Below are 24,610 nucleotides of genomic sequence, written 5' to 3' on the forward strand. Positions count from 1 at the left end.
ATGTGTACCACTTTCTACTGTACAGCAAAGTGAATCAGGTGTACATATACATATATCCACTCTTTTAGATTCGTTTCCCATGTAAGTTATTACAGAGTATTGTGTAGAGTTCCCCTGTGCAATACACTAGGTTCTTGATATCTATTTTATATATATTAACAGTAGTGCAAGTCTCCATTCTTGCTGCACACTGCAGCTGGAAACTTCTCTAATGCTCTACTTGGACTTGTATGTCTTTTGAGTTGTATTAATGTGCCTAGCTTTATAATCACTATAAATTTGATTATTTCAGGAATATGCATAATACTGAAATATTTCTTGTACCATTTTAATAGAAAAGCTCAGGGCCCGTGTAACATTGTCCTTAAAATAGGCCTGAACCGTTAATGTAGGACACAAGACTGTGTGACCAGAGTCCTACCTAACTCTGGCCTAATTTGGCAGCATATAACTTACTGGGGACTTTCCACACCCCTCATCTTGAGCCACTGGGGACAATCCTTGGTCCTGAGAAATAAAAAAATGTTAAAGTTATACATCCACTGCCTCATACCACATGCAAAATTAATTCAAAATGAATCTTAAGACCTTAAAGTAAGAGCAAAAACTTAGAAGAAAATGTAAATCTTCGTGACCATGGGTTTTTTTTTTTTCAAAATGCAAGTTTATTGAATAAAGCTGAGAAGAGCAGTAAACAGACAAAAAAATGCATCCACCTAAATTTAAAAAATTCACGTATTTACAAAGTTTGGTAACTGTTAGGTTTCACATGCAAAAGTTAATGCACAGGAAAATGTTGGTAGTAGTGTCTGGATGTCTTGAAATGCTGGAAGCAATGAAGAGACACAAACACATCACAGTTTAGCTGTAGGTCAATTAAACGAAGCTATGCGGTCCCTGCAAAGTCACACATTCTAGTTCGGGTTCCTCCTTTTAGGCACAAGCAAGTTGCCACATTCTTTGTAATGGTTCACAGTGACCATTAATGGTGTTGATATACAGTAGCAAGTTTACATGTCCATTTATTTACAGAACCATCCATCCCATCAGGGAAGTATGCAACATGCATCAAAGAGTAAGAACAATTTTAAAAGCTGAGGTTCTGCTTATAAAAATGTGAGTGGAGGAAAGCAAGTAGTGTCTGTGCAATATGGTGCAATATTTTGTACAGAATATTTTTGAGGCCGTGGCAGTCTATAAATTAAAACTGATATCATTAAAAGAACTTAATGGTTGACTGCACTTTGAGCGCTCAACACATTTGGAAATGCACTGTCTACATGAGTGCAGTTTCCTAGCTAGAAGATAAAAGCATAAGCAACCAAAGAAAAAGATAAGTTATATTTGATCAAAATACAAAACCTTTTGTGTTTGAAAGAACATTAATAAAGTGAAAACACAAAATGGGAGAAAATAAATGTAGATCGTATGTCTGGTAAGAGACTTGTATCAAGAATATCTAAAGAACTCATAACTCAAAAATAAGCACCTGGTTAAAAAGTGGCAAAGGATTTAAATAGCCATTTGCACAAAGAAGATCCTTGAATCATTAATTAGGCATTAGGGACATGCACGTCAAAACTACAGTGAGACGCCACTTCACACACACTATGATGGCTAGAGGGTGCACTGCTGGTGGGAATGTAAAATGGTGCAGCCACTTTGAAAAACCACTGACCAGTTCCTCAAAATTTAAACATGGAGTTATATGACCCAGCGATACACCCAGGTATATGTCCGAGACAAAATGCATACACACAATTTGTACATGAATGTTCATAGCTTTTGAATGTTCAAAAAATGTTTTTTAATTTTTTTTTTTTGTAGACCATTTTTAAAGTCTTTGTTGAATTTGTTACAATGTTGCTCCTGCTTTATGTTTTGGTTTTTTGGTGAAGAGGCATGTGGGATCCTAACTCCTTGAGGGATCAAACGCTCATCCCCTGCATTAAAAGGTGAAGTCTTAACCACCCAACTGACAGGGAAGTCCTCATAGTATTATTGTTAATAGCCCCAAACTGGAAACTCAAATGTCCATCAACTGACGAATGAATAAGCAAGACATGTTGTAGCTATACAATGGAATGTTATTTGACAATAAAAGGGAATGAAGTTGTACTATCGATACCTGCTTTAATATGGCTGAATGATGAAAACATCTGAGTGAAGCCAGATGCAAAAGACTACATATTGCATGATTCCATTTATATGAAATACCCCAAAACAGGCAAATCCATGGATACAAAAAGTAGATTGGTGATTGCCAGGGGCTGGAGGGAATGGAGAATGAAGGGAGACTGCTACTGTGCATGAAGTTTCTTTTGGACGAGGAGATGAAACTGTTCTAATGGAGAATGAAGAGAGACTGCTACTGTGCATGAAGTTTCTTTTGGACGAGGAGATGAAACTGTTCTAAAATTAGATGCTGGTGACAGTTGCACAAAACTAAAAACCCCATTTTAAAGGGGTAAATTTATGGTATGTGAATGATATTTCAAAAAAAATTATAAAAAATGTTACACATCTCTAACTGATTTTTATTATTGTAATCACAGGAATTGAACTACTAAAAGTAAAATTTAAAGAAAAAAAAATTGGTAAGACATAAGTTGCATCTGAAATGCAACAAAACGAATAATTCAAGACCAATAACATCCATGCATGATTCTAGGCTCCCAGCCAGTCAGCCCCTAATTGGCCTGTTCCAAATGACAGAAATGAAAAGAGATCTTTGGAACAAAATTTATGAAAAAGAACTTTTCGTAGGTCACATCTCTTCCTCACTAAATCTTTAACAGGAATGGGACTTTTAAACAGATTCATCACTTTGCTGACAAAGGTCCATATAGTCAAAGCTACGGTTTTCCCAGTAGTCAATGTATGGATGTGAGAGTTGGACCATAAAGAAGGCTGAGTGCCGAAGAATTGATGCTTTTGAACTGTGGTGTTGGAGAAGACTCTTGAGAGTCCCTCCAACTGTAAGGAGATCATACCAGTCAATCTAAAGGAAATCAACCCTAAATATTCATTGGAAGGACTGGTGCTGAAGCTGAAGCTTCAGTTCCTATACTAAATTACTCCCACACCCAAGTTTTGAGTTAATTCATTGCAATTTCGCTTCTTGCCCCATCTCACAGCTGAAACTACAATGCTCGGGCTGCCAGATCCAGGAGCCTATTTTGTGCTCTTACTCCTTTCCCAGCACTGACTGGTAACTGGCCCACTCCTGAAATTCCTTTAGTTTTCGTAGTCAACCTCTCTGCTAGTTCTTCTATACCTGTGTTCTGGCTGCCCACCCAGCCTTTAAGAGTGTAGATGCTGTAGGATTCTGTGCTTGAGCTCCGACCTCTTCTGTTCCCTGACAAAATTTCACCTTTCCTATGGTTAAAGTACCACCATCACACTGATGGTGCCACATCTATTTCTTCAATCCAGACCCTTTTCCTGAGTGCCAGGCTCATACTCCAGCTGACTACTGGGCATCCAGAGGTCCCATGACACCTCATATTCCACAAGTTAAAATTTATCTCCCCCCTCCAAACTTGTCCACCTCTCAGGAACATCAGATAATGTTAAAGCTATGATTTTTCCAGTAATCATGTATGGATGTGAGAGTTGGACTATAAAGAAAGCTGAGTGCCAAAGAATTGATGTTTTTGAACTGTGGTGTTGAAGAAGACTCTTGAGAGTCCCTTGAGATCCAACCAGTCCATCCTAAAGGAAATCAGTCTTGAATATTCATTGGAAGGACTGATGCTGAACCTGAAACTCCAATACTTTGGCCACCTGATGTGAAGAACTGACTCACTAGAAAAAGACCCTGATGCTTGGAAAGATTGAAGACAGGAGGAGAAGGAGATGACAGAGGATGAGATGGTTGGATGGCATCACTGACTCAATGGACATGAGTTTGAGTGAGCTCCAGGGGTTGGTGATGGACAGTGAAGCCTGGCGTGCTGCAGTCCATGGGGTCGCAAAGAGTTGGACATGACTGAGCGACTGAACTGAACTCACCAGTGCTCAGATGTGTCCGAATCTGCGACCTCACTGACTATAGCCTGCCAGGCTCCTCTGTCCCTGGGATTCTCCAGGAAAGAATACTGGAGTGGGTTGCCATGCCCTCTTCCAGGGGATCTTCCTGACCCAGGGATTGAACCTGTGCCTCTTGCATCTCCTGCATTGGTAGGCAGATTCTTTACCACCTGGGATTCTAGTGCCACTGGGGAAGCCTTATGACCCACCAGACCTGCCTCCAATCTAGAGTCCTAGCTTTCATTGAATTCTTTCACCTCCTACTCTGAACAGTCACCATTGCCCTTTGGTGATAACTTGACTATCTCATTCTTCCCTGTTCTTCCCTGTTCCCCTCCCTTAGGGCAGGACCTCATCCTCTTTTATTATGACAATTTTTCTGACCTAACTGATACCAGTGAGAAGTTCCTGAAAAAATAAAGTGGATCATGTCCTACCACTTTGCTTAAAGAGATCAAAAGAACTGCTTTTGATTCTTTCCTAAGAAAACCCTAATGCTGTTTCACTTTTAGCTACTGTTCCTTCTGGCCTCCATCCCCACCTATAAGGATGTTTCTGCCACACTTGTCGTGTCCATTCCCAGGATGCAGCAAGCAAGCAATAAGTAGTTTTTGGTGTTTTTTTTGCTCCATGTGGAATCTTAGTTCCCTGACCAGGGATCGAACTTGCTCTGCTGCAATAGAAAGCTTGGAGTCTTAATCACCAGATCACCTGGAAAGTCCCCAGTAAGTAGTTTTTAAACATTTTCTTTGGTTGAGTAGATGAAACAACCATGTGTATCTTTTCATTTCTAATGTTCGTAATTCCATATTCCAGGATAGGGATCAAGCCTCACTGATGGTGACATTATACCTTTTAGGATGAAAGATCAGCATTAGTCTAGTGTTCCTGCTAGGAAGATGAACTTACATAATCACCGGTTCTCCTTCGGTTTATGCTTTCTTTCAAAATCAAAATGCATTTTATGCTTTGATAAGATTGAAAAAATAAAAAAGGATGTGTATTTGGGGAAAAAAACAAGCACCCTTGTCCACAGGCAAAGCCCAGGCTCTTAGCTCAAGGAATAAAGCAAGTCTATGGAAACAGGTCAATCTCATGTTTGCTCAGCATTTCCTGGGCGCAGTCAGGCGCTCATCTCTGTGTCCACAAGTCCTTTCTGCAAATCCACTCAGAATCCAACCCGCTCCTTGGTGCATGTGACAGACTGGTTTTATGTCACCAGCGAGATGGATTAATGATTTCAGCAAAAAGCTGGCATGTTCAAGAGATTTAATTTTTTTTTTTTTTATGTAACAGTTTTAACCAAAGCTCTACTAGGACACAGCGGAAGCTGAGTTTCACAGGAGAACCAACTTACTAATAGCCAATCACTAAGTAGCAGGGAGGGCAAAGCCTTGCTGTTGGTGTCACGACAGCCCAAAGGGGTGGGAAGTGGGTTGGCACAAGCCTCGGTATCAATATTAGGTCGGGAAACTCAGCCAGGCCAGCCATGCCCTCCTCACAGCACCGGCTCGAAGCAGCAGACCAACTCAATGGTTAAGCCTGGGGGTATCTGCCCTGCTGCAGGTCCCTGGAAGGCAGCTTGCAGCATAGCAGACATTCACAGGATGCCTTATTTTTCAAGACTCATTTTGTTTTTGTTTTGCTTGGTGGTTCTTGTGGAGAGCAGAAAGCCCAAGAAGAGGAGATGGACAGGGCAGCTGGAAACGTCCAAGCCAAGGTAAAGCCACGGGCAGGATGGGAGGGAGGTCACTGCAGGTGGCAGCTGCACTCGGTGGGACAGCTTCCGGGAGGGCTGGGGGTCAGGCCGTCCGTCCTCCTGGAATCTCCTTTCCAGTCGGAGGGAGATGGGCCTCTCACTGGGCTCAAATACACTATCGTGTCACCAGGCGTGAGTGACCAGGCTGGGCCTTTCATTCTGATGTTTGTGTTCCTTCAAAGCATTCCGATTTAAGGCAGGTAGCTGAAGACTTAGTGGGTAAAGCATCTTTGTACTTCTCAGACTGTGCTGCTTTGATTCTCGGGATTACATCCTGTAGGGACCATAAATGGCTTGCTAAGTAATTACCTCAACAATTTTTTTTGAGGGGAACGGTATATAGGAATTTAGTTTGAATTATGAAGAAAACATGTAACTGAGAGTTGTTTTCCTTAAATTATTTGATTGGTAACAGTTTTATAATGGTTTCGGGTATCATTTCACTGTTTTGAATCTTAGAAAAGGTGTTTGAAATTTGCTGCTGCTGCTGCTGCTAAATTGCTTCAGTCGTGTCCGACTCTGTGTGACTGCATAGAGGGCAGCCCAACAGGCTCCCCCGTCCCTGGGATTCTCCAGGCAAGAACACTGGAGTGGGTTGCCATTTCCTTCTCCAATGCATGAAAGTGAAAAGTGAAAGTGAAGTCGCTCTGTCCTGCCGGAATCTTCGAGACCCTGTGGACTGCAGCCTACCAGGCTCCTCCGTCCATGGGATTTTCCTAGCTTAACAGAAATATTTGTGTGGACAACAGAGAAGGCAATTTTGTGATGTAAGGGAAACATTCCAAGAAAAACTGATTAGGCCCAGAATGTGCACTCATTATCACAAATCAAGTTCCTTGATATGCGTTTTGAACTGATACACCAAGCACGATACTCTAGGTCTGTTCAGCACAAAGGAAAGATCAAACAGCTAAGATGTCCACATCATGTGTGAGGTGTTACACACCTGTTTTCCACCCTACTAGGCACTGTGTGAACTAGTGATTATGAATATAAGCTAATATCTTGAGGTACATTTTCTAGGCCAGTGGTCTCCTTTTTAAAAAATGTTTTTCATCACATCAGCTTTCAGATTTTAGTTTCCCAACCAGGGACTGAACCTGGGCCCTTGGCAGTGAGATCACAGAGTCCTAAACACTGGACTACTAGGGCATTCCCTAGTTTCCCTTTCTAATCATATACCACTATCAGTGACAATTTTTTGAAACTGTACTTCCAGTGTATGTGTGTGTGTGTGTGTGTGTGTATGCACAAATTGCATACATGTACTATTATAAATATGTATATTAAAGCTTGATAGCTTTGTTTTCAGATAAAAACTAATTGTAAATAATAGTTACAGTCTCTATTTCCTGCAACCCAGTGGACTATCTTGAGCCCGCCACGTGTGCCCCTACTTTAGAGACTGCTGCTCTGGGAGACGTGAAGACTCTGTGGAGTCTAATACCACTCAGTCAGAAAGCAACCAGATACAAATTGACCAGGATGATGGAAAAGAAGCAGCACTCTTGAGGGCTCATTCTGGTAACACATAACCTCAGGATCCAAGGCTGTTGAACTGCAGGAACCTCAGAGGTCACTGGATCCAGCAATTCCCCTGAGTTCTAATTCTGTAAATGTGAATAGGTGTATGAAAAAGAGGCTCCAGGGTCAAAGAAGCTTGGGAAATCCTGGTTTAGAGCATTTTAAACAGGTACTTTTACTATGTAAATAGACACTGTGTATTTGAAGAGGGGGATAAATTACACAGAGGTTATCCAAAAAAAAAACACACCACTTTTTTTTGGACTATCTTGTGGGTTTCATATTCCGCAGAGAACACATGGGGAAACACTGCCTCATTTTACAGAGGCCAAGACGTCGGCCTGAGTAACTCATGCAGTTGCTAGTGGCTTGTCGGGACCAGGTCCTAGGACCCTGACTTATTCAGGTTGGAAGGAAAGCTTCGTCTGAACCTGTCTATTCTCTCCAGTGGTGCTGGGTTCAGCATGAGCCCCTCTGGGACCCTCAGGGATTCCACTCTGCAACCTGGGCAATTACAGCATCTCTGTCCCTCCTCAGAAGACCCACAGTCTCATTCCCAGACACCTGCTTGAGCTTGTGGACAGACTGAATTTATTAAAAAAAATTTTTTTAAACTGTAGTATAGTTGATTTTCAGTATTATATTAGTTTCAGGTATAGAGCATAGAGATTCAAAAATTTTATAGGTTATACTCCATTTATAGTTATTATAAAATATTGGCTATATTCTCTGTGCTGTACACTATACCCTTGTAGCTTATTTACTTTATACATAGTAGTTTGTACCTCGTATGCCCCTACCCCTCTCTTATCCCTTCCCCTTCCCTCTCCCCACTCCTAATCACTAGTTTATTCTCTATATCTGTGAGTCTATTTTTTTTGTTATATTCACTAGTTTGTTTTATTTTTTATATTTTGTATTTGTCTTTCTCTTATTAATATTTCACTTAGCATAATACCCTCCTTTATTCCAACTTCTCCCTGCCGTTTTGCCATGCATGTTGTTGCCAATGGCAAAATTTTATTCTTCTTTTTATGACTGAGTACTGTTCCATTGTAATATATACCACATCTTCTTTATTCATTTGTTATGGACACTGAGGTTGCTTCCACATCTTGACCCTTGTAAACAATGCTGCTATGAACACTGGGGTGCATGTATCTTTTCAAATTAGTGTTTTTGGTTTCTTCCACCCAGAGTGGAACTGCTGGATCATATGGTAATTCTAGTTTTAATTTTTTGAGGAAACTCCATACTGTTTATTGATGAATTAAATCTGACCCTTAGGAATGAGAACTTCTTGAAATCTATCCCATAAGGTGGTAATGTGGGTGAAAAGATGAACGTACATCATTCAAAGAATATAAAATCATTATTGAGCAGAAACCGGGAGAAACAATAGAGAAAAGTCGTATCAGGAAACATGGTTCCAGGCCTTTCTGCAATCCACCAGGGCATGTGCACACTCAGACAATCACAGAGTTACGTCTGTGTGTGAAAAATTTCAGCCAAATATTTGACGAAAAAGTACTTTCATTATTGACACAACAGTTAAGCTATACTGATAAATAGGAATAAACTGACCTGACCCTTTCTCCTTACAGTCGTAGAGCATTTCATCTCTGTGGAATAGCTCCTTCTCTTAGATGTCCCATTCACACAGACACACACACACACACACACACACACACACACCCCACACACTTGGTCTCACATACAGTCATACATTCACATGTAACACATATGGTCACACTCACACATACCGTCACACACACGGACCTCTTCCAACCTGTCAACCTTCCCTGTGTCACTCCAGCCAACACACCCTCACAAAACAATTATTCTGTCCAGCAGCAGCTTTTTCAAAACTGCTTCCAGTTTTCTGACCCTTTGTGTCCCTTTTTACTGACTCACTGCCAAGGGAGCCTGTTTGCTCTTGGCTCTCTGTTTTTGTTCTGTTCTTCCGGCCTCTCAGCCTCCCAGCTTTATTCCAACTTCTTCCCATCCTGCTGCCTAAGGTGGCCCCCTGAGCACATGACTGCTTCCCTGCCAAGAGAGGCCCTTCTCTCTTGAGATCTGAAAATACAACAAGACCTGGGAGTTTGGGCTCTGTCCTGATCACACTGTCTGGCCTCTCCTGGTCCCAAAGCCTGGGGTCCCCTTTCATTTTTCCTTCCCATTTGCTGCCCCCTTGCTTCGCCTGCACTTGACCACCCTTCTCTCTGTTTGCATCATGGCTCCAAGGCTGGACCCTTCTCTCTCTCTCTCCCCAGTGACCCTGCCCCTTCCCAGGGGTCTGTGGGGTTGGGAAGTCAGGGAAAACCAGGTTGGGGACCTGCTTCTGCCGCTTGCTGGTTGTGTGGCCATGTTTCCTGATCTTTCTGAACCTCATTTCTCCAAATAGAATGAGGGGGTGACCGCAGCTTGGGGCCTGTGAAAGGAGGGGTAACTCAAGGGGGTGTGGTCATTATGATTGCTGTTATGATTGCAGCAAATAACCCTCAAAACGATGGCACTTGCCCTGCTCCTCAAGGTGGAGTGAACACATTTTTCTTCTCTCCCCCTTTCACTGGATTTGAGGTTCTGTGAAGATTCCCAGCCTTGCAGCTGAGGCCCAACATACTGCCCCTGGAGTCTGGAGTGGGAGGGCTCGGGCATTTGAACTAGGGTGGGCACCCATTGTGAAGGATGGATGCAGGGCGTCCAGCTCACACAAACAGCCCAAGCCTTGGGGTATCAGCAGCCTGAGTTTTCAAATGACTGGACCTTTAAGAAAAATATTCCAGCTCCTCTGAACTGCACTGGGATGTCAATCTCCCTCTCCCCAGCATGCTGGCATATGAGGACTTCCGCTGCCCTAATCCGCCCCTCCAGAGAAACTGTGCTGACCCGGAGGGATTTGCTCCCTGCGAGGCAGCGGGGGCAGCGAGCTGGCTGCCCTCACAATTTAATGTCCGTGATGGGCTAAGCCCTCAGGCTGAGCTCTGCCTCCCACCATCCTGGGATGTCTTTGCTTAGGCTTCTGAACAGCTTCCCAGGGGCTGCCGCGCAGGGAACCATGCCTGGTCCCGCTCAGCTTCTTGGGGAAGAGACCCAGGAGGGCGGCAGGTCCTTGAAATGACCTCTCTGTGACCACACAAGCTGCTAGGGAACTGACTGAGGTCCCACCTTCCAGCTAAAGGACAGGAAGAGACCACTGGCCTCTCCTCAGAGCGTGCAGCTGCAGCCGCCTTGTCCAAAAGCAAATTTGACAAGGCTTCTTCCTCCAGCACCCTTCCATGTTTTCCCTCAGCCTTTGGTTAGAGATAAAATTCTTCACAGCATCTTCAAGGCTCTCCCTGGCTGAGCTCTGCAACCTCAGTCTGTCCATTTCATCCTCACCCCTCCTACCCTTTCTCCAGTTTCATATAATGGCCCACCCTTACTTCAGCTGGGTCACCTTGTACTTAGAAGTTCTCAAACTGTGGACATGTTGAGTTGAAAAGCCTATAGGATACCCAGCTGGAAATAACTAGTTAGTAGGATACAAAGGTCCGGGGCAAGGGACATGGGTCTCGGAATCATCAGTAAGTGAATGCCAGCTGAAGCCATTGCTTCACACAAAGAGAGTGTTGAAAGGGAGAGAAGGTGGCTGAGACAGGGCCCTGAGGAAACTGGCATGAAAAGAAGGGGCTGAGGAGGGAAAAAAACTGCAGTGGAGGTGGGAGGAGGGCCAAGCGCTCTGTCCTGGAAGACGAGGTTTCCAGCAGAGGCTGGTCCTCCCTGACCTTCGGCAAGGGCACCTGTAGGGCCTCGGCTCAGACCCAAGTGGGGAAGAAGCACCTGGGACTGAGGAAGTGGCTGCAGCTCTTTGGGAAAGTTATTTACTTATTAGGAGGAGGGAGAGATGATTTTTTAAAAAATTCAAAGCAGAGTATAAGAAACATTCAAAGCAGAGTATAACTACCACCATAGTGCCACCTTCCCTTTCCAGTGAATTTTGCATGAGGAGGTTATGGGGTCTGGACAGATCTTCTTCTTTGTTTTGGTTCAAGGTGAGAGAGACTAGAATTCAGTTTGAATGCTGATGAGAATTAGCAGTGAGAAGGGGAGAAGGGGAGGAAGTTGGGCCAGGGTGTTTGAGGGCAGAGTTCAAAGGGCTCAGGGAGAAGGAGGGTTCAGTTTGAATGCTAATGAGAATTAGCAGTGAGAAGGGGAGAAGGGGAGGAAGTTGGGCCAGGGTGTTTGAGGGCAGAGTTCAAAGGGCTCAGGGAGAAGGAGGGCCAGGCACCTCTGCTGAGCCCCCAGGGACCTCCAGAACCTACAAGGCCAAAGGAAGTGAAAACACTGCTACTGCTCCTGCTTTCTGAGTTGCCGCCGCCCTAGTTGCACTTTCTACCTGGTGTCTCGCAGGCGTCTGGAAATCAAGATGGCTCCTAAGAATCTGATGCTCCATCATCTCCACAAACATGCCACTCCCCCAGTTTTTATCATCTTAGCGAATGTTTCCACCATTCACCCTGGTGCTCGTCATAAACCTGGGCCATCCTTGCCTCTCTGTTTCCCCCATCCCCATCCCCAAGCCCTCAGCAAGGTCTTTCTGCCTCCCTCAAATCTGATCAGTTCTCTACACCCTCACCGCTCACCGCCCTAACCCAGGTACCATGTTGTCTCAGCAAAAGGCTTCTGCTTCTCTGCCCTTCCACCATCTCTTCTACCTGAGTGATCTTCTCAGGTATTAATCCAGACCTTGTGACTCCCCTGCTCAGAATTGCCATGGGTTTTCCCTCTCAGTGTCGTATATCTGAGGGCCTCAGACCTAGCCCCTGGCCTCGTCTCCCACCTCCTTTCGTACTGCTCTCCTCCTCCTCGTTCTCCACCCACTGGTCTTCTTACTGTTCCACACACAAGACTCACCTCAGGATGTTTGCACTTGCTGGTCCCTCTCTCAGGATGCACTTTCTTCAGCTCCTCTCACAGCTCACCTTCTCTCCAGGGCTCACAAGGCTTCCTTGACCACCCTCTACCCCAACCCATCTCTCTCTTCCTCCTTACTCTGCTTTATTATATTTTTATGGCACTTAATTTCTGAAGTCATATTATTTCTCTCTCCATTTGTTTACTGTCTGTTTATCAATTCTGTGAGGGGAATGAGTGTCTGTCCTCCCATGACTGGAGTGAGGAGTCTTTGGACAGTAAATGCTCCATAGGAATGTGCTGAGAAAATAAATTTTAGTCCAGGAATCAAAGAATCGTGCAACAAGAGAGCAGGATGGCTGTCCATATTGTCCAGACAAAGACATTTTCCTCTACCCTGCTAGGTTCTTCTGGCTGGTGTAGGAATCAAATTGATGTGAGAGAACTTAACAGGAGAAGATCAAACAAAAGTTCAATAATCTGTATCCATGGGAGAGACACAGGAAAAATGAGGAATTCTCCCAAATGGCCAAGCCCTCACATTAAATACCATCTTCAGCTAAAGACGAAGGAGGATGTTGGAGGTAGTGGTTTAGGACTTCAGTCAGGAGGAAGGCAATTCTCATGAAGACGGAAAAAGAAATGTTTGGTAAAGCAATGGTGTGCCAGGCTGTGCAGGCAATGGGACATGGTGGATGCTGATCTCCAGGCCCTGCAGAGTTTCTCCACCACCCCTACTCTCTATTCTTTGCAGACATCTCTGGTGACAGCTCTATTCCAGGAACAGACCCTCTGTGCAAATTCTTTTAAGCATGCTGCATGCTAAGTCACTTCAATTGTGTCTGACTCTTGGCGACCCCATCAACTGCAGCCCACCAGGCTCTTCTGTCCGTGGGATATTCTAGACAAGAATACTGGAGGGGGTTGCCATTCCCTTGACCTCCCATCAAATAATACCATCTGGGCAGAGCTGAGAGAATGAAATTTAAGGATTTCATAGGAAGATGTCTCAAAGAACAGGACCCCGAGACAGGGAATATGTCACTCTTCTCTTACAGAATTTAAACAGGAAATATGCTTGTTTCTCTAAAAAGTCAATGAAGTGTGATAAGAACACGGAGAGTAAATAGGGGTGTATATAAATGAACAACAGACATTGAAAAACAAAATCTCTTCCTTGATTTCTAAAACCCTTCACTAATACATTACAGATAGTATTATAGTAACACTGATTTCTTATAAGGTTATTTCCTTCCATCAAGAATTAAATCTCAGGGAGTTTCCTGGTGGCCTAGTGGTGAGGATTCTGGGTTTTCACTGCTGGGGCCCACTTTCCATCCCTATTGGGGAACTTTGAAACCCTGTAAGCCTCACAGTATGGCCATTAAAAAAAAAAAAAAGAATTAAAACTCACATTCCATCAGACCCGAACGTTCAAATAACCTGCTTGCTTGCCTTCCTTCCTTCCTCTCCATTTTATTCTCCCTCTCCTCTTATTATGTCTCCTGTTTAGTGATCATCCTGTAAGTAGAATACTGCTTTGGAATATTTGGAACTTGACTGCTTTAGGATTATGTGTGGTTGTGGTGGGAAAAAAGATATGGAAAGAACGAGTGTGAGTGAGGAGAGAATCACTCCTTTGTCCTCTGGGTTAGAGGAAGGACAGGGAAGCGGGGTCTGCCGTCCTGGGCTCCAACCCGCCTCCCTCACCACCTGGCTGGACGGTTCGAGCAATTCTGTGCCCAGCTGTGGCCTCCATGCCCGCTGGCTGTGAACGGTCTGTTCTCCCAAGGGTTGAGGCTCTCTGCGCCAGGGTGGCTTCTGTAGACAGCTGCCAACTGGACTGACGTGAGGAATATCAGGTCTGGCTAGGATCAAACCAGCCTGTTAAAACTTTAACTATATTTGTCTCAGAATTTTACTTATCACAAAACCAATATTATAACAACATTGAAGAAATTTCTGTAAGTTAATTAATTTATTTAATTAATTCTTGGCTGCACTGGGTCTTGGCCGCTGCAAGCATGCTTTCTCTAGTTGCAGCAAGCAGGTGGTACTCTCCCTTGAGCCTCGCTGGGGTGGTTTCTCTCGTTGTTGAGCACTGCCTCTGGGACACGGGCTTTAATAGTTGTGGTGCATGGGCTTAGTTGCTCTCCAGGTCAACCACTGGACCACCAGGGAAATTCCTAAAGAAATATTTCAAAAGAAAAAAAAAAAAAAAAACCATCATAAACCATTCAACCCAAGCATTGGTCATCCAATCATGACTTTTGGCAAGACAAATTAGGAGCTTGCCAAGGTAGAATGGGGTCCTGTCTGGGAGGGATCTGTTTTAGAAGCCTCTGGAAGGGCCAGGTCATCAGGTCAGCCTGTTGGTGAGGGCCTGGGGTGCTGGGGGCAAGCAGGGATGGGGGAGCAAGGATCCTTTATCTCTCAACCTCCCTTCAGGGGAGAAAGAGACAGTAAGATGGGGGAAAAGTGTCTAACAGGTAGATCCTGCAGAAAGTAATCTCCCCAAATCTTCTCACACAATGCCTCGGTGGGAGGATGGAAAACATTTCTTGCCTGTCTTTGCAGTCACCTGTATAAGAAGAACCCTGATATGACCAAAATCCGACATGGAAAACCTCAGCCACTTCTCAGAGTGGATGATCATGATTTCACCATGAGGCCCGCTTTTGGAGGTAAGATGTGTCCCCCCCACCTTCAGCCCTTTGGGGCCTGATTCCAGGACTGCCTTCTGCTGCTGTTCCATCGGGTTCCCTCAGGCACAGCCCTCCTTCCCGGGGGGCCTTTAGTTTCCCAGTCACGGTCAGCATAGCCCAACTCACAAATTATCCCCTGGAGCAAAGCGATGGAAGGAAGTGAGTGCTGAGAAGAGGGGTTGGAGACGATGGAGCTGTTTACATTCTCAAAGGCCTAGCCCTGCTGCTGCCAACTTGCCTTTCTTAAAAGAATAAGAGCAGGCAGGAAGTTTTGCACAGAAAAATGACTCTGTTCTCTGCTGCCCCTTGCCTAGCTGGGAATTTGGGTTTCTGAGGGGGGCCACCTGCTTGCAACCATTTAACTCCTTGCAGGAACTTCCCTGGTGGTCCAGTGGTTAAGACTCCACACTCCCAGTGCAGAGGGAGTGGGCTCAGTCCCTGGTTGGGAAGCTAAGATCCCGTATGCTGCACAGTGTGGCCAAAAAAAAAAAAGATCTTAAAAAAAGAAAACCCAAAAAACAATTTAACCCCTTGCACAGCCGCCTTGCAGACTTGACCCCAAAAGAGTTTCCCTGCTCTGGGGGGTCCAGCAGGGGTGGCATGGATGGTGGCTGCCCCTCTCAGGAACTGGAGAAAAATGCCACAGGGAGACAGGAGCCTGGACGGGGCCAGCCATCTGCACCGACAAGGCAGGGGGGAAGGATGGGACTCACAGGATGCATGAGACACAGGCCCAGGCACCCCTAGTGCAGGTGGGGAAACTGAGGCCCAGAGCATGGCAGCTGATGCACCCTGGCCAGAGAGACCCTGGCAGGCTGGTCTCTATTCCCCTTTATCTTGCTCTTGAAGTTCTCTCAGGTGCCAGCGTCCTCTTGGGGCAGCAGGAAGGAGCAGGAGTGACTTGTGAGCAAGCCACCGACCCTCTGCTTGTGGTTTGTGAAGTGGGGAAAGTAATCCCTCCATCTGTGGGGGCTGTCAGGATTAAATGAGATGATGTATGTAAAGCCCCCAGCACCTACGGGTTCACAGCCCCTTAGAAAAAGCCAGCTGTCAGGCCTCCCTCTTGTGTGACTGTTAGGGGATTAGGATGTTAATCTATCCCAGGGGCCTTTGCATTTTCAAAGCCTCTCGCTCAGTTCCCTGAGCTCTGACACTTGCCAAGCAGGAGGAGAAAGCAGGCGACCAATGACAGTCCCTGCCTCTTCTTCCTGCTGGGACAGAAAGCTGCTCAGCCAGGCATCCAGCTGCCCTCAAGGGGTAATGCCACCAGAGAATTTAATGAACTTCAGTAACATTTTCCTGAGTAAGCAGCTCTAAAATTAGCTGGATGTGCTCCAGGAGGTCCAAGCGAGATGGTATCCTATAAGCAGAAAGCTCCTCTTTGTTTCTCTTCTAGAGCAGGGGTCCCCAACCTCTAGGGTCTAATGCCTGATGATCTGAGGTGGAGCTGATGGCATAATAATAGAAATGAAGTGCACAATAAGCGTAATGTGTCTGAATCATCCAGAAACCTCCCCTGTCCGTGGAAAAATTATCTCCTATGAAAGCAGTATCTGGTGCCAAGGTGGCCGGGGACCGCTATTCTAGAGGATGAGCTAAGAAGCAGAGGGTCAGATGACTGGGACAAGGTTGCCAAACAATAGCATTAATGCCAACGAACAATTCCTGGTGACTTCTGTGCCAGGCACCATTCTAATCAGGGCACTTACAGACATCATCTTACTTCGGTCCTCACAACTCCATGAAGTAGACCATAATTATGAAGTAGATATTGTTATGCCCAGATGAGGAACGTGAGGTGTGGAGAGGTGAGGTGACTGGCCCATGTCACACAGCTGCTGACCCACCCTCCTGAGTGGGTCTCTTTCTTGCCTCCTTTGACTTGCGTGTCCTCCAGTGCTAGGCAATTAGGCAGAGTAGGTATAGGGTTTAGAGCTCACAAACAATACTCCTAGGGGCCTCTACAAAGATTTTATTTTAAAATCAGAAGAAAAAAATAAAATTTTAGGTAGAATAAAATATTAATATATAATAGTAATATATTCATCTTTATACCAATACTTTTTAAAATGTTTTATCTGGTGGAAGGGTCCATGAAGACAGGGGTCTAGGGTCCTCAAAAGTCACAGTATAGCCCTTCGGCAGAGCACAGTTCTGTGGAGCAGCTGCATGTGTCTGGGTGTGAGTGACCTTCCGAATCACGCCTTGTAACTTTCTCATGGAGGCTGTCATTGCTGGCAGGAGCCTGAGCCGTCACCTGGTCAGGACCTTCAGTTTGCAGAAGAGCCTGGGCTCCAGAGGGTTAAGTGATGAGCACAGAACAACTGGGGGCAAAACTTGGGTTTCTTCTGTGATGTCAGATGCAAAAGTGAAAGCCTCATAAAACCACCCTCCTCCTCTGGGAGAAAGCCAGGAGCTAGCTCTCAGGACCAGCGAGAGAAGTCCTGCCACATTCTCAGAAAACCCAGCTCTGAGGAGAATCATCCAACAGGCTGCAGCCCCAGTCAGGGTGCTCCTTCCTCAAGCCATGTTCGGGGAGTAAACTGGACTTCCTGTATTCTGATCCCTGCAAGTGCTGGGCCCATCAGCTGGACTCCCCTGGAGTATGAAGGATCAGGACAGTCCCCTGCCCCTGCTTAAGTAAGCCTCTGAGGCTGGTAAAGGCCCTGATTTCACAGAAAGCTTCTGCAGAAGGAGTTGTCACCTCCAGCAGGTGCGATAAGACCCTTACACATCAGCTGTCATAATCTCACCAAGGCAAAGGGTGGGAGCTGCTCCTCCTTGCTCCCAACCCCCTCCCCCAGGGCAGCTGGTCCTTGGGCCACCTTTTCTTCCCTGCAGGGCTATCCTGGATGTCTAGATGGTCCTACTTGGATGAAGTAGGACTAGGGGAACTCACGGTGAGGCACACATACATGAATTCAGAAATAGCTTTGCAGCTGGACGGGTCCTGACCAAGCAGGCTGGGTGGGGCTGTCACAGGAGGGGGCTTCCCACTGCCCAGGGTTCCAATGACTGTCACAATCCATGGTCCCTGGAGCCTCTGTGGATGGTTTAGAGCTCAGAAGCTGTCTCTGCCGGTGCTCCTGAGGGACTCCACCCAGCCCCTCACTCCTGGGCAGGAGTGTGGCTGGTGGTGGATATTACTCTGAGGAAGGAGGCTGACAGACAGCACATAGGTGACTCTGTGCAAGTAATAGTAAGCCTGCCTTCTTTGGGGGCAGCCCTGTGCCAGGCCCCCAGTCCAAAGCAAAGCGTGGGCCCAAATTGCCCTAATGCAGGTCCAGCCTAACACACCCCCACTTAGCACTTAGCCCCACTTACTCAGCAGGCCACACCCACAGGGTGTCCTTCAACAATTATGGGCTGTGTATTCCCATCCCTGTCTTCTCTTTCTAACTTGTGTCTCGAATAGCGGCTTCCTTGTGGACAGATATTTAAAAATAACTGATAGAGAGGAATTTGCCTAAGACTAGATACCCCTTGGATGACCTTTTCAGTCTGGAAAAAGAAAAGATTAAAAATCTAGCAGCTTCCTAATAATCCCAGGGATCAGTTGAAACAAAAATATCTTGTCTAAGCTCCCAGCTGCCTGGTTCGGTAGTGTGTCCTGGTTAGGAGAACCCACAGGGGCCTGCCTGGGGTTTCCCTTCCATTTGTTAGAAAAACTGATGTGCTTTTTTTTTTTTTTAATTAAATTTTAATTTTTAAAAAATTGAGTGTAAAACATACAGAACATGTAACTTACCATCTCAACCATTTGAAGCATATAGTTCAGGGGCCAAAGCACATTCACGTTGTTGTCCAACTATCACCAGCATCCATGTCTAGAGCTTTTCATCTTCCCAAACCGAAGCTCCATTAAACAGTAACTCTCTACTCCCTGCTTCCCCCTGTCCCTGAGGACCACCATTCTACTTTCAGTCTCTGAATTTGACTGCTCTAGGCATCTCCTGTCAGTGGAATTATATAGTACTTGTCTTTTTGTGACTGGCTGATTCACTCAGCCTCGTCTTCAAGGTTCATTCATTTGGTAGTATGTGACAGGATTCCTTTCTTTTTTAAGGCCAAACAATAGTCCATTGTATGAACATATCACATCTTGTTTACCCATGTATCTGTCATTGGACATTTGGATTATTCCTTCCTTTTGGGTATTGGGGAAAAAGCTTCCATGAACATGTGTGTACAACATCTGTTCAAGACCCTGTTTTCAATTTGGGGGTTAATATACTCATGCGACGGAGAAGGCAATGGCACCGCACTCCAGTACTCTTGCCTGGAAAATCCCATGGACGGAGGAGCCTGGTGGGCTGCAGTCCATGGGGTTGCTGAGAGTCGGGCACGACTTCACTTTCACTTTCACTTTTCACTTTGTGCATTGGAGAAGGAAATGGCACCCCACTCCAGTGTTCTTGCCTGGAGAATCCCAGGGACGGGAGAGCCTGGTGGGCTGCTGTCTATGGGGTCACACAGAGTCGGACACGCCTGAAGCGACTTAGCAGTAGCAGCAGCATGGTAGTTCTGTGTTTAATTTTTGGAGGAACTCTCATACTTTTTTCACATCAGCAGCTTCTCACACATCACACATTCTCACACAGCAACTACATCATTTCACCTTTTCATCAGCACAATCTGATTCTTTAAAAAATTTTTTTTTTGCCAAGTGGCATGTGAGAACTTAGTTCTCCAATGAGGGATTGAACACACACGCCTTGCAGTGGATGTGTGGTCTTAACCCCAGTTATGCACCAGAGAAGTCCCACATGGTGCTGGTTTTTAATCCAAACTGTAGAAGTGGGGGACTTCCCAGGTGGTGCCAGTGGTAAAGAATCTGCCTGCCAATGCAGGAGACTAAAGAGACATGGGTTTAATCCCTGGGTTGGTAAGATCACTGGGAGAAGGGCATGGCAACCCACTCCAGTATTCTTGCCTGGAGAATCCCATGGACAGGGAAGCCTGGTGGGCTACAGTTCATAGGGTTGTAAAGAGTCAGACACGACTGAAGCGACTTGGCATGCACACATGTATGTAAAAGTGGGAGGTAAAGGAGGGATGTAATGTCATCGTGGATTCTTTTGAATTAAACCCAAGGAGTTTGTCAGGATGGTGGGCAAGTGGACACAAAGTAGGTTAGGTCCTCCAACCAAAATACTTTCATTTTCATTCTTAAGACAAATATGGTGTTTTTTGGAGCTGATTTGTATGAAGCAGGGTCGGTGGCACTTGGGGACCCAGCAGTGAGCAGTACAGCCACAGTCCTTGGAATGTTAATGCTCTGGTTGAGGAGACCAGTGTTAATGAAGTCTTCACATCAAGACATCAAATTATGGAGAACTCCTGGAAGGACAGAGGAACTGTAGGGAGGGTGCAACAGGGCTGGTTGTGGGCACCAGGGGATGGCTGCCTCGAGGAGTTCGGGAGGAGGAAGGCCAAGGAGCTACCCTTCCTGGACAAGACATGGGTTCAGTCACTTCGATTGGCAATCCTGGCATGCCAGAGTGTCATCCAAAGAAGTGACATCCCAAGAAGCTGTCTACAGGTGAAACAAATGACTCAGTGCAGTCACGTATTACAGAAGCAATGGAGGGCATCTCTGCTGATGGAGGGGGAGTTACATGGTCAGTTCTGTCCAGAGAGAGAATCAGAGATGCCTTCATTCAAGAGGCAATGCTCACAATGAGGAAAGATGCACGGGGGCTGAGGCCAGTGGGTGGAGAAAGGAAGAGGGGGCCAAGGTGAAGGGTGCTCATGGATAACAGGAGCATGGCAGTGGAATGCAAGCAGCGTGTGTGTGTGTGTGCGTGTGTGTGTGTGTGCGTGCACGCGCGTGTGTGTGTGTGTGTGCGTGCACGCGCGCGCGTGTGTGTGTGTGTGTGTGTGTGTGTGTAGGCGGTGCACCTCGGTGTCCATAGGCACGTGCCGGGTACTGCTGTGGGTGGAAATAGGGCCGCTTGGAGCTGGGCCATTCTCCCTGTCCCGTCTTGGGCCAGCCAGAGCTCCCAGAAGCCTGAGTCCAAGGTTGGGGTTGGCCTTCTGGGTTGACATGAAAGTGTATTGGTCAAAGCAGTAGGACAGGATATATACCATTTACCAGTTTCTTAGCTTAACTTGTGACCTTCAGGTATTCAAGCATGTGGCATCTGGATCTCTGATTATGCTCCTGCCTGGGGGGTGGGTTTGTACATGTGGACGCTGCCCTTAGTGGTCAGCTGCCCACACAGAGTAGGGTGAAGACTTGATCTGGAGGGGCCATGTCTGGACGGGCTGAGATTGAATGAGCCTGGAAAGAAGGGGTCGGAGGGCCCAGCCTGTGATCAGGGGCAGGTCGGGGCAGGGGCTGGGCCTGTAATACAACCCGCTTCCCCCATATCATTTCTAGAGCACAGGAGAACTCTTCTTGTGCTATATCCAACAACGAAGGGCTGAATGTAGCAGACAGGGCAGCAAACATTGGCTCCCATGCTTCCTTGAGATAATTGCAAATCTCATGCTTCTGGCCTTCGTTTAGTGAACCTGCCAATGTTCTGTAGCTCTTTCTCTGGCTCTTCAGGCAATGGGCTCTGGAGTCCTTGCTGATTTTGTCGCCCTCCCTCCTGCCCTTTTTCCCCGTCCTGATCAACCAAGTTGAATCATGCATTACAGTGTCTCTCAGATCTGCCCCTCCCTCCCCACCCCACCCTCTCACACCACACGTTTCTCAGCCCCTTGTTGCAGGGTGGAAAAATCTTAGGCATTAAAATGGTTGTGGCCCTCCAAAGCTCCACCCCCCGACAAAATCTTATTCTTTGGCATTTAAGTGTAAATGAATTCATAAACTGAAATCAATTAAATTTTCTCTTTAGTGGATGATAATGATAAGAAGGCTGGATGCCCTGCTGACACCCACACCATGGCCCTCACACTACCCCTTGTCACCAAATTCACCTCCTGGAAACATCCCTTACTGGCGCAGCTCCCTCAGAAACTTCAGGGAATCCCATCTTCTATGGGATGAAGTACAGCCCCCGCCTCTCCCCTCTGAGTCCCAAGAACTTCCATGGTCTGGCCAACTGCCTCCCCGGCTCAGCTCCACTGGTGGAAGTGAGCTAGCTCATGAACTACCTCACCTCTCACCTCTCCTGTCTTAGAAGGCTCTCTGTTCCTCACATCCCTGCAGAGTCTGCTACGAGCATCACTCCACGGTGGCCCCCTGTGCCGTCCTGCTTCATCCAACGGCCCGTCCCTGCCCAGAGCCCCAGGTTGATGCCTTCCCTCTAACATGAAACATCTCTTGGCTATTTGGAACTGTATTGAAACTGCCCAACTCAGATTGGGACCTGAACCTACTGTCTTTAAATTGAAATCACAGCCCTGTTCTCAAGGCTGACTGAATCTCAGGTCCTCAATATCTCATTGCAGAAAGAATTCGGTGAGAGACAAAGTGATGGGTAAGAAGTGGATTTATTTAGAGACACATGCCATAGACAGAATATGATCCATCTCGAAAGGAGAGAGTGGTAATGGCAGGAACACAGTTCACAGAGCATAGGCCATCTCAGAAGGTGAGAGTCCCAGAAATATGGGGTGGGTAGATTTTATGGGCAGGGTAATTTCATAGGCTAATGAGTGAGAGGACAGGATTATTCCAACTGTTTTGGAGGTGTGGACATTTCCAGGAAATGGGCCACCACCCACTTTTTGGCCTTTTATGGTCAGCCTTGGAACTATCATGGCGCTGGTGGGAGGGTCATTTATCTAATGTGTTACAGTGAGCATACGGTGTGGTTCCAGGCCCACTGAAAGTCGAATCTTCTGCCATGTTGGACCTAGTTGGTTCTAACCAATTTTTGTCGGGTCTTCAACAGCTATGTCATTCTTTTAAAGATTGTGCCCTGCCCGCTTCCCTCCTGTTTCAATAAGACCTTTTTCTTCTTTGATATCATCACACAGACTCATTCTTTCACTCACTTATTAATTAATTAATTTGCTCACAGTATTGTGGTTAAGAACATGGGCTGTAGAATTCTGGTATCTGGCTATTCACTCCTATGTAACCAGCTACCCTGGCTGTGACCTTTAGGTCATAGGCTATTTCTGCTCACAAATCAGGTTGTGTTCAGCAGGTCAGTTCTCAAGGGAATGCAGTCAGATGATGGCAGCGGGTGGCCTTGTCCAGGAGGAAAGTCTCCTCTACTCTTCTAGGTTCTTCTGGCTGGTCTAAGAATTAAGTTGACATGAGAGTGATTCACCAGAGAAAGTCAAACAAGTTTAGTAAGATCTATTGTGGGAACAGGTCCTCTGTGTAAATTATATAAGGCAGTTTGTATGTGTGTGTGTGTGTGTGTGTGTGTGTTAGTCACTCAGTCGGTCCAGCTCTTTGCAGCCCCATAGACTGTAACCTCCCAGGCTCCTTTGTCCATTGAATTCTCCAGGCAAGAATACTGAAGTGGGTAATCAGTCCCTTCTCCAGGGGATCTTCCCGACCCAGGGATCAAATCTGAGTCTCCTGCATTACAGGTGGATTCTTTACCATCTGAGCCACCAGGAAAGCCAAGGCAGTTAGGTGGAAAGTCAAAATTTCTTCCTGAGTCTTTCCAGCTTTGATTGTTTTCAGCTCAAAATAATGCATATGGCAAAGAGACATTGTGGGCTGGCAAGTTTTGCTCCTCTGCAGGGTCATCTCAAAAGTGTCTTCCTTCTCATGTCTGGTGCCCAGGGTGGAAAGATGTCAAAGCTAGGCTGGGGACAGCTTGGGCTCCTCGGGCATCAAGGCATCATTCTCATCATTCCCTCTCTCTCTGGTCTCTAATTTGGCCACCTGACAGCTGAAGAGAAACCAGCAGAAACTGGAAGTTTCACAACGTTATTAGTCCTGGTGCATTCTAGTCTTTGAATTGATCACAGAGGTCCAATCAGATTCAAAGGCGAGAGGAATTAGACTTTTGTTAGGAGGAGTGTTGAAGGATTTACAGACATCTTGTAAAACCATTATACTGGGGCCACCCTGCCTTGCTTAGTCCATACCCCAGCTCTGCCTTTTAACAGCTGTGTGGCTAAGGCAAATTATTGAATCCTTAGAGCAACCTCAGTGAAGATTATGTGTGGAGTTTTCAGCAAAGTGCATGATACATAAGAAGTGCTCAAGAAACATTAACTGTTTTTTTTTTTGATTGAGAATGCTCCAGTCAGCGAGATGCATTCATTAAAGAGGGGGTTCTGGTACCCCTTCTTTCTGGTTGTGCCTCCACTGGCTGGGACTTCCATTCCCAGACTTCCATCTCTAATCCTCAGGTTCTTGCCTATAGGATGGAGGTAATTCCAGTAACTGCCTCAGCAGGTTGTCGTGAGGTTGAAACCCAGGTGTCCTACAGGAAGCACCGAACAAGGACTGATGCAGCATAGAGCGTGTGCATGGGGACATGGGGACAGTGTGGCGTGGGCCATGCATCAGGCACTGGATGCTGACATGTGATAAAGACGCGGCTCCTGCCCCGGGGAGTGTGCAGCCCAGCCTCCTAGGCACACAGCACACAATTCCTTAGGGCCTCTCCCAGAACAAGGGCTCATACTATTACTATTACTGCTACTATGATCTGTTCTACTCACGAAACTTCTGAGTCTAATGTGTGGGTTTTCTGCTCCAAACAATTCTTCTGTTGTCTGTAGACACCAGCTGCATGTCCTACAATTTAATTTGGTTCTAACACTACCT

The 24,610-nt window shown here is 46.1% G+C and overlaps 1 protein-coding gene across 1 annotated transcript in view; it reads left to right on the forward strand.

The window, feature by feature from the left end:
- The first annotated feature begins 5,355 nt into the window (after positions 1 to 5,355).
- Positions 5,356 to 24,610, forward strand: part of GABRR2 (gamma-aminobutyric acid type A receptor rho2 subunit) — a 40,394-nt gene continuing 21,139 nt past the window's right edge. Inside the window, exons 1-2 of the mRNA XM_027551411.1 lie at positions 5,356 to 5,752; positions 14,789 to 14,895. Of these exons, the coding sequence (XP_027407212.1) occupies positions 5,565 to 5,752; positions 14,789 to 14,895 (295 nt within the window). The 5' untranslated portion in view covers positions 5,356 to 5,564. The remainder of the gene's footprint in view (positions 5,753 to 14,788; positions 14,896 to 24,610) is intronic.

This window comes from Bos indicus x Bos taurus, chromosome 9 (assembly GCF_003369695.1).
Source record: "Bos indicus x Bos taurus breed Angus x Brahman F1 hybrid chromosome 9, Bos_hybrid_MaternalHap_v2.0, whole genome shotgun sequence".
Classification (NCBI taxonomy): domain Eukaryota; kingdom Metazoa; phylum Chordata; class Mammalia; order Artiodactyla; family Bovidae; genus Bos; species Bos indicus x Bos taurus.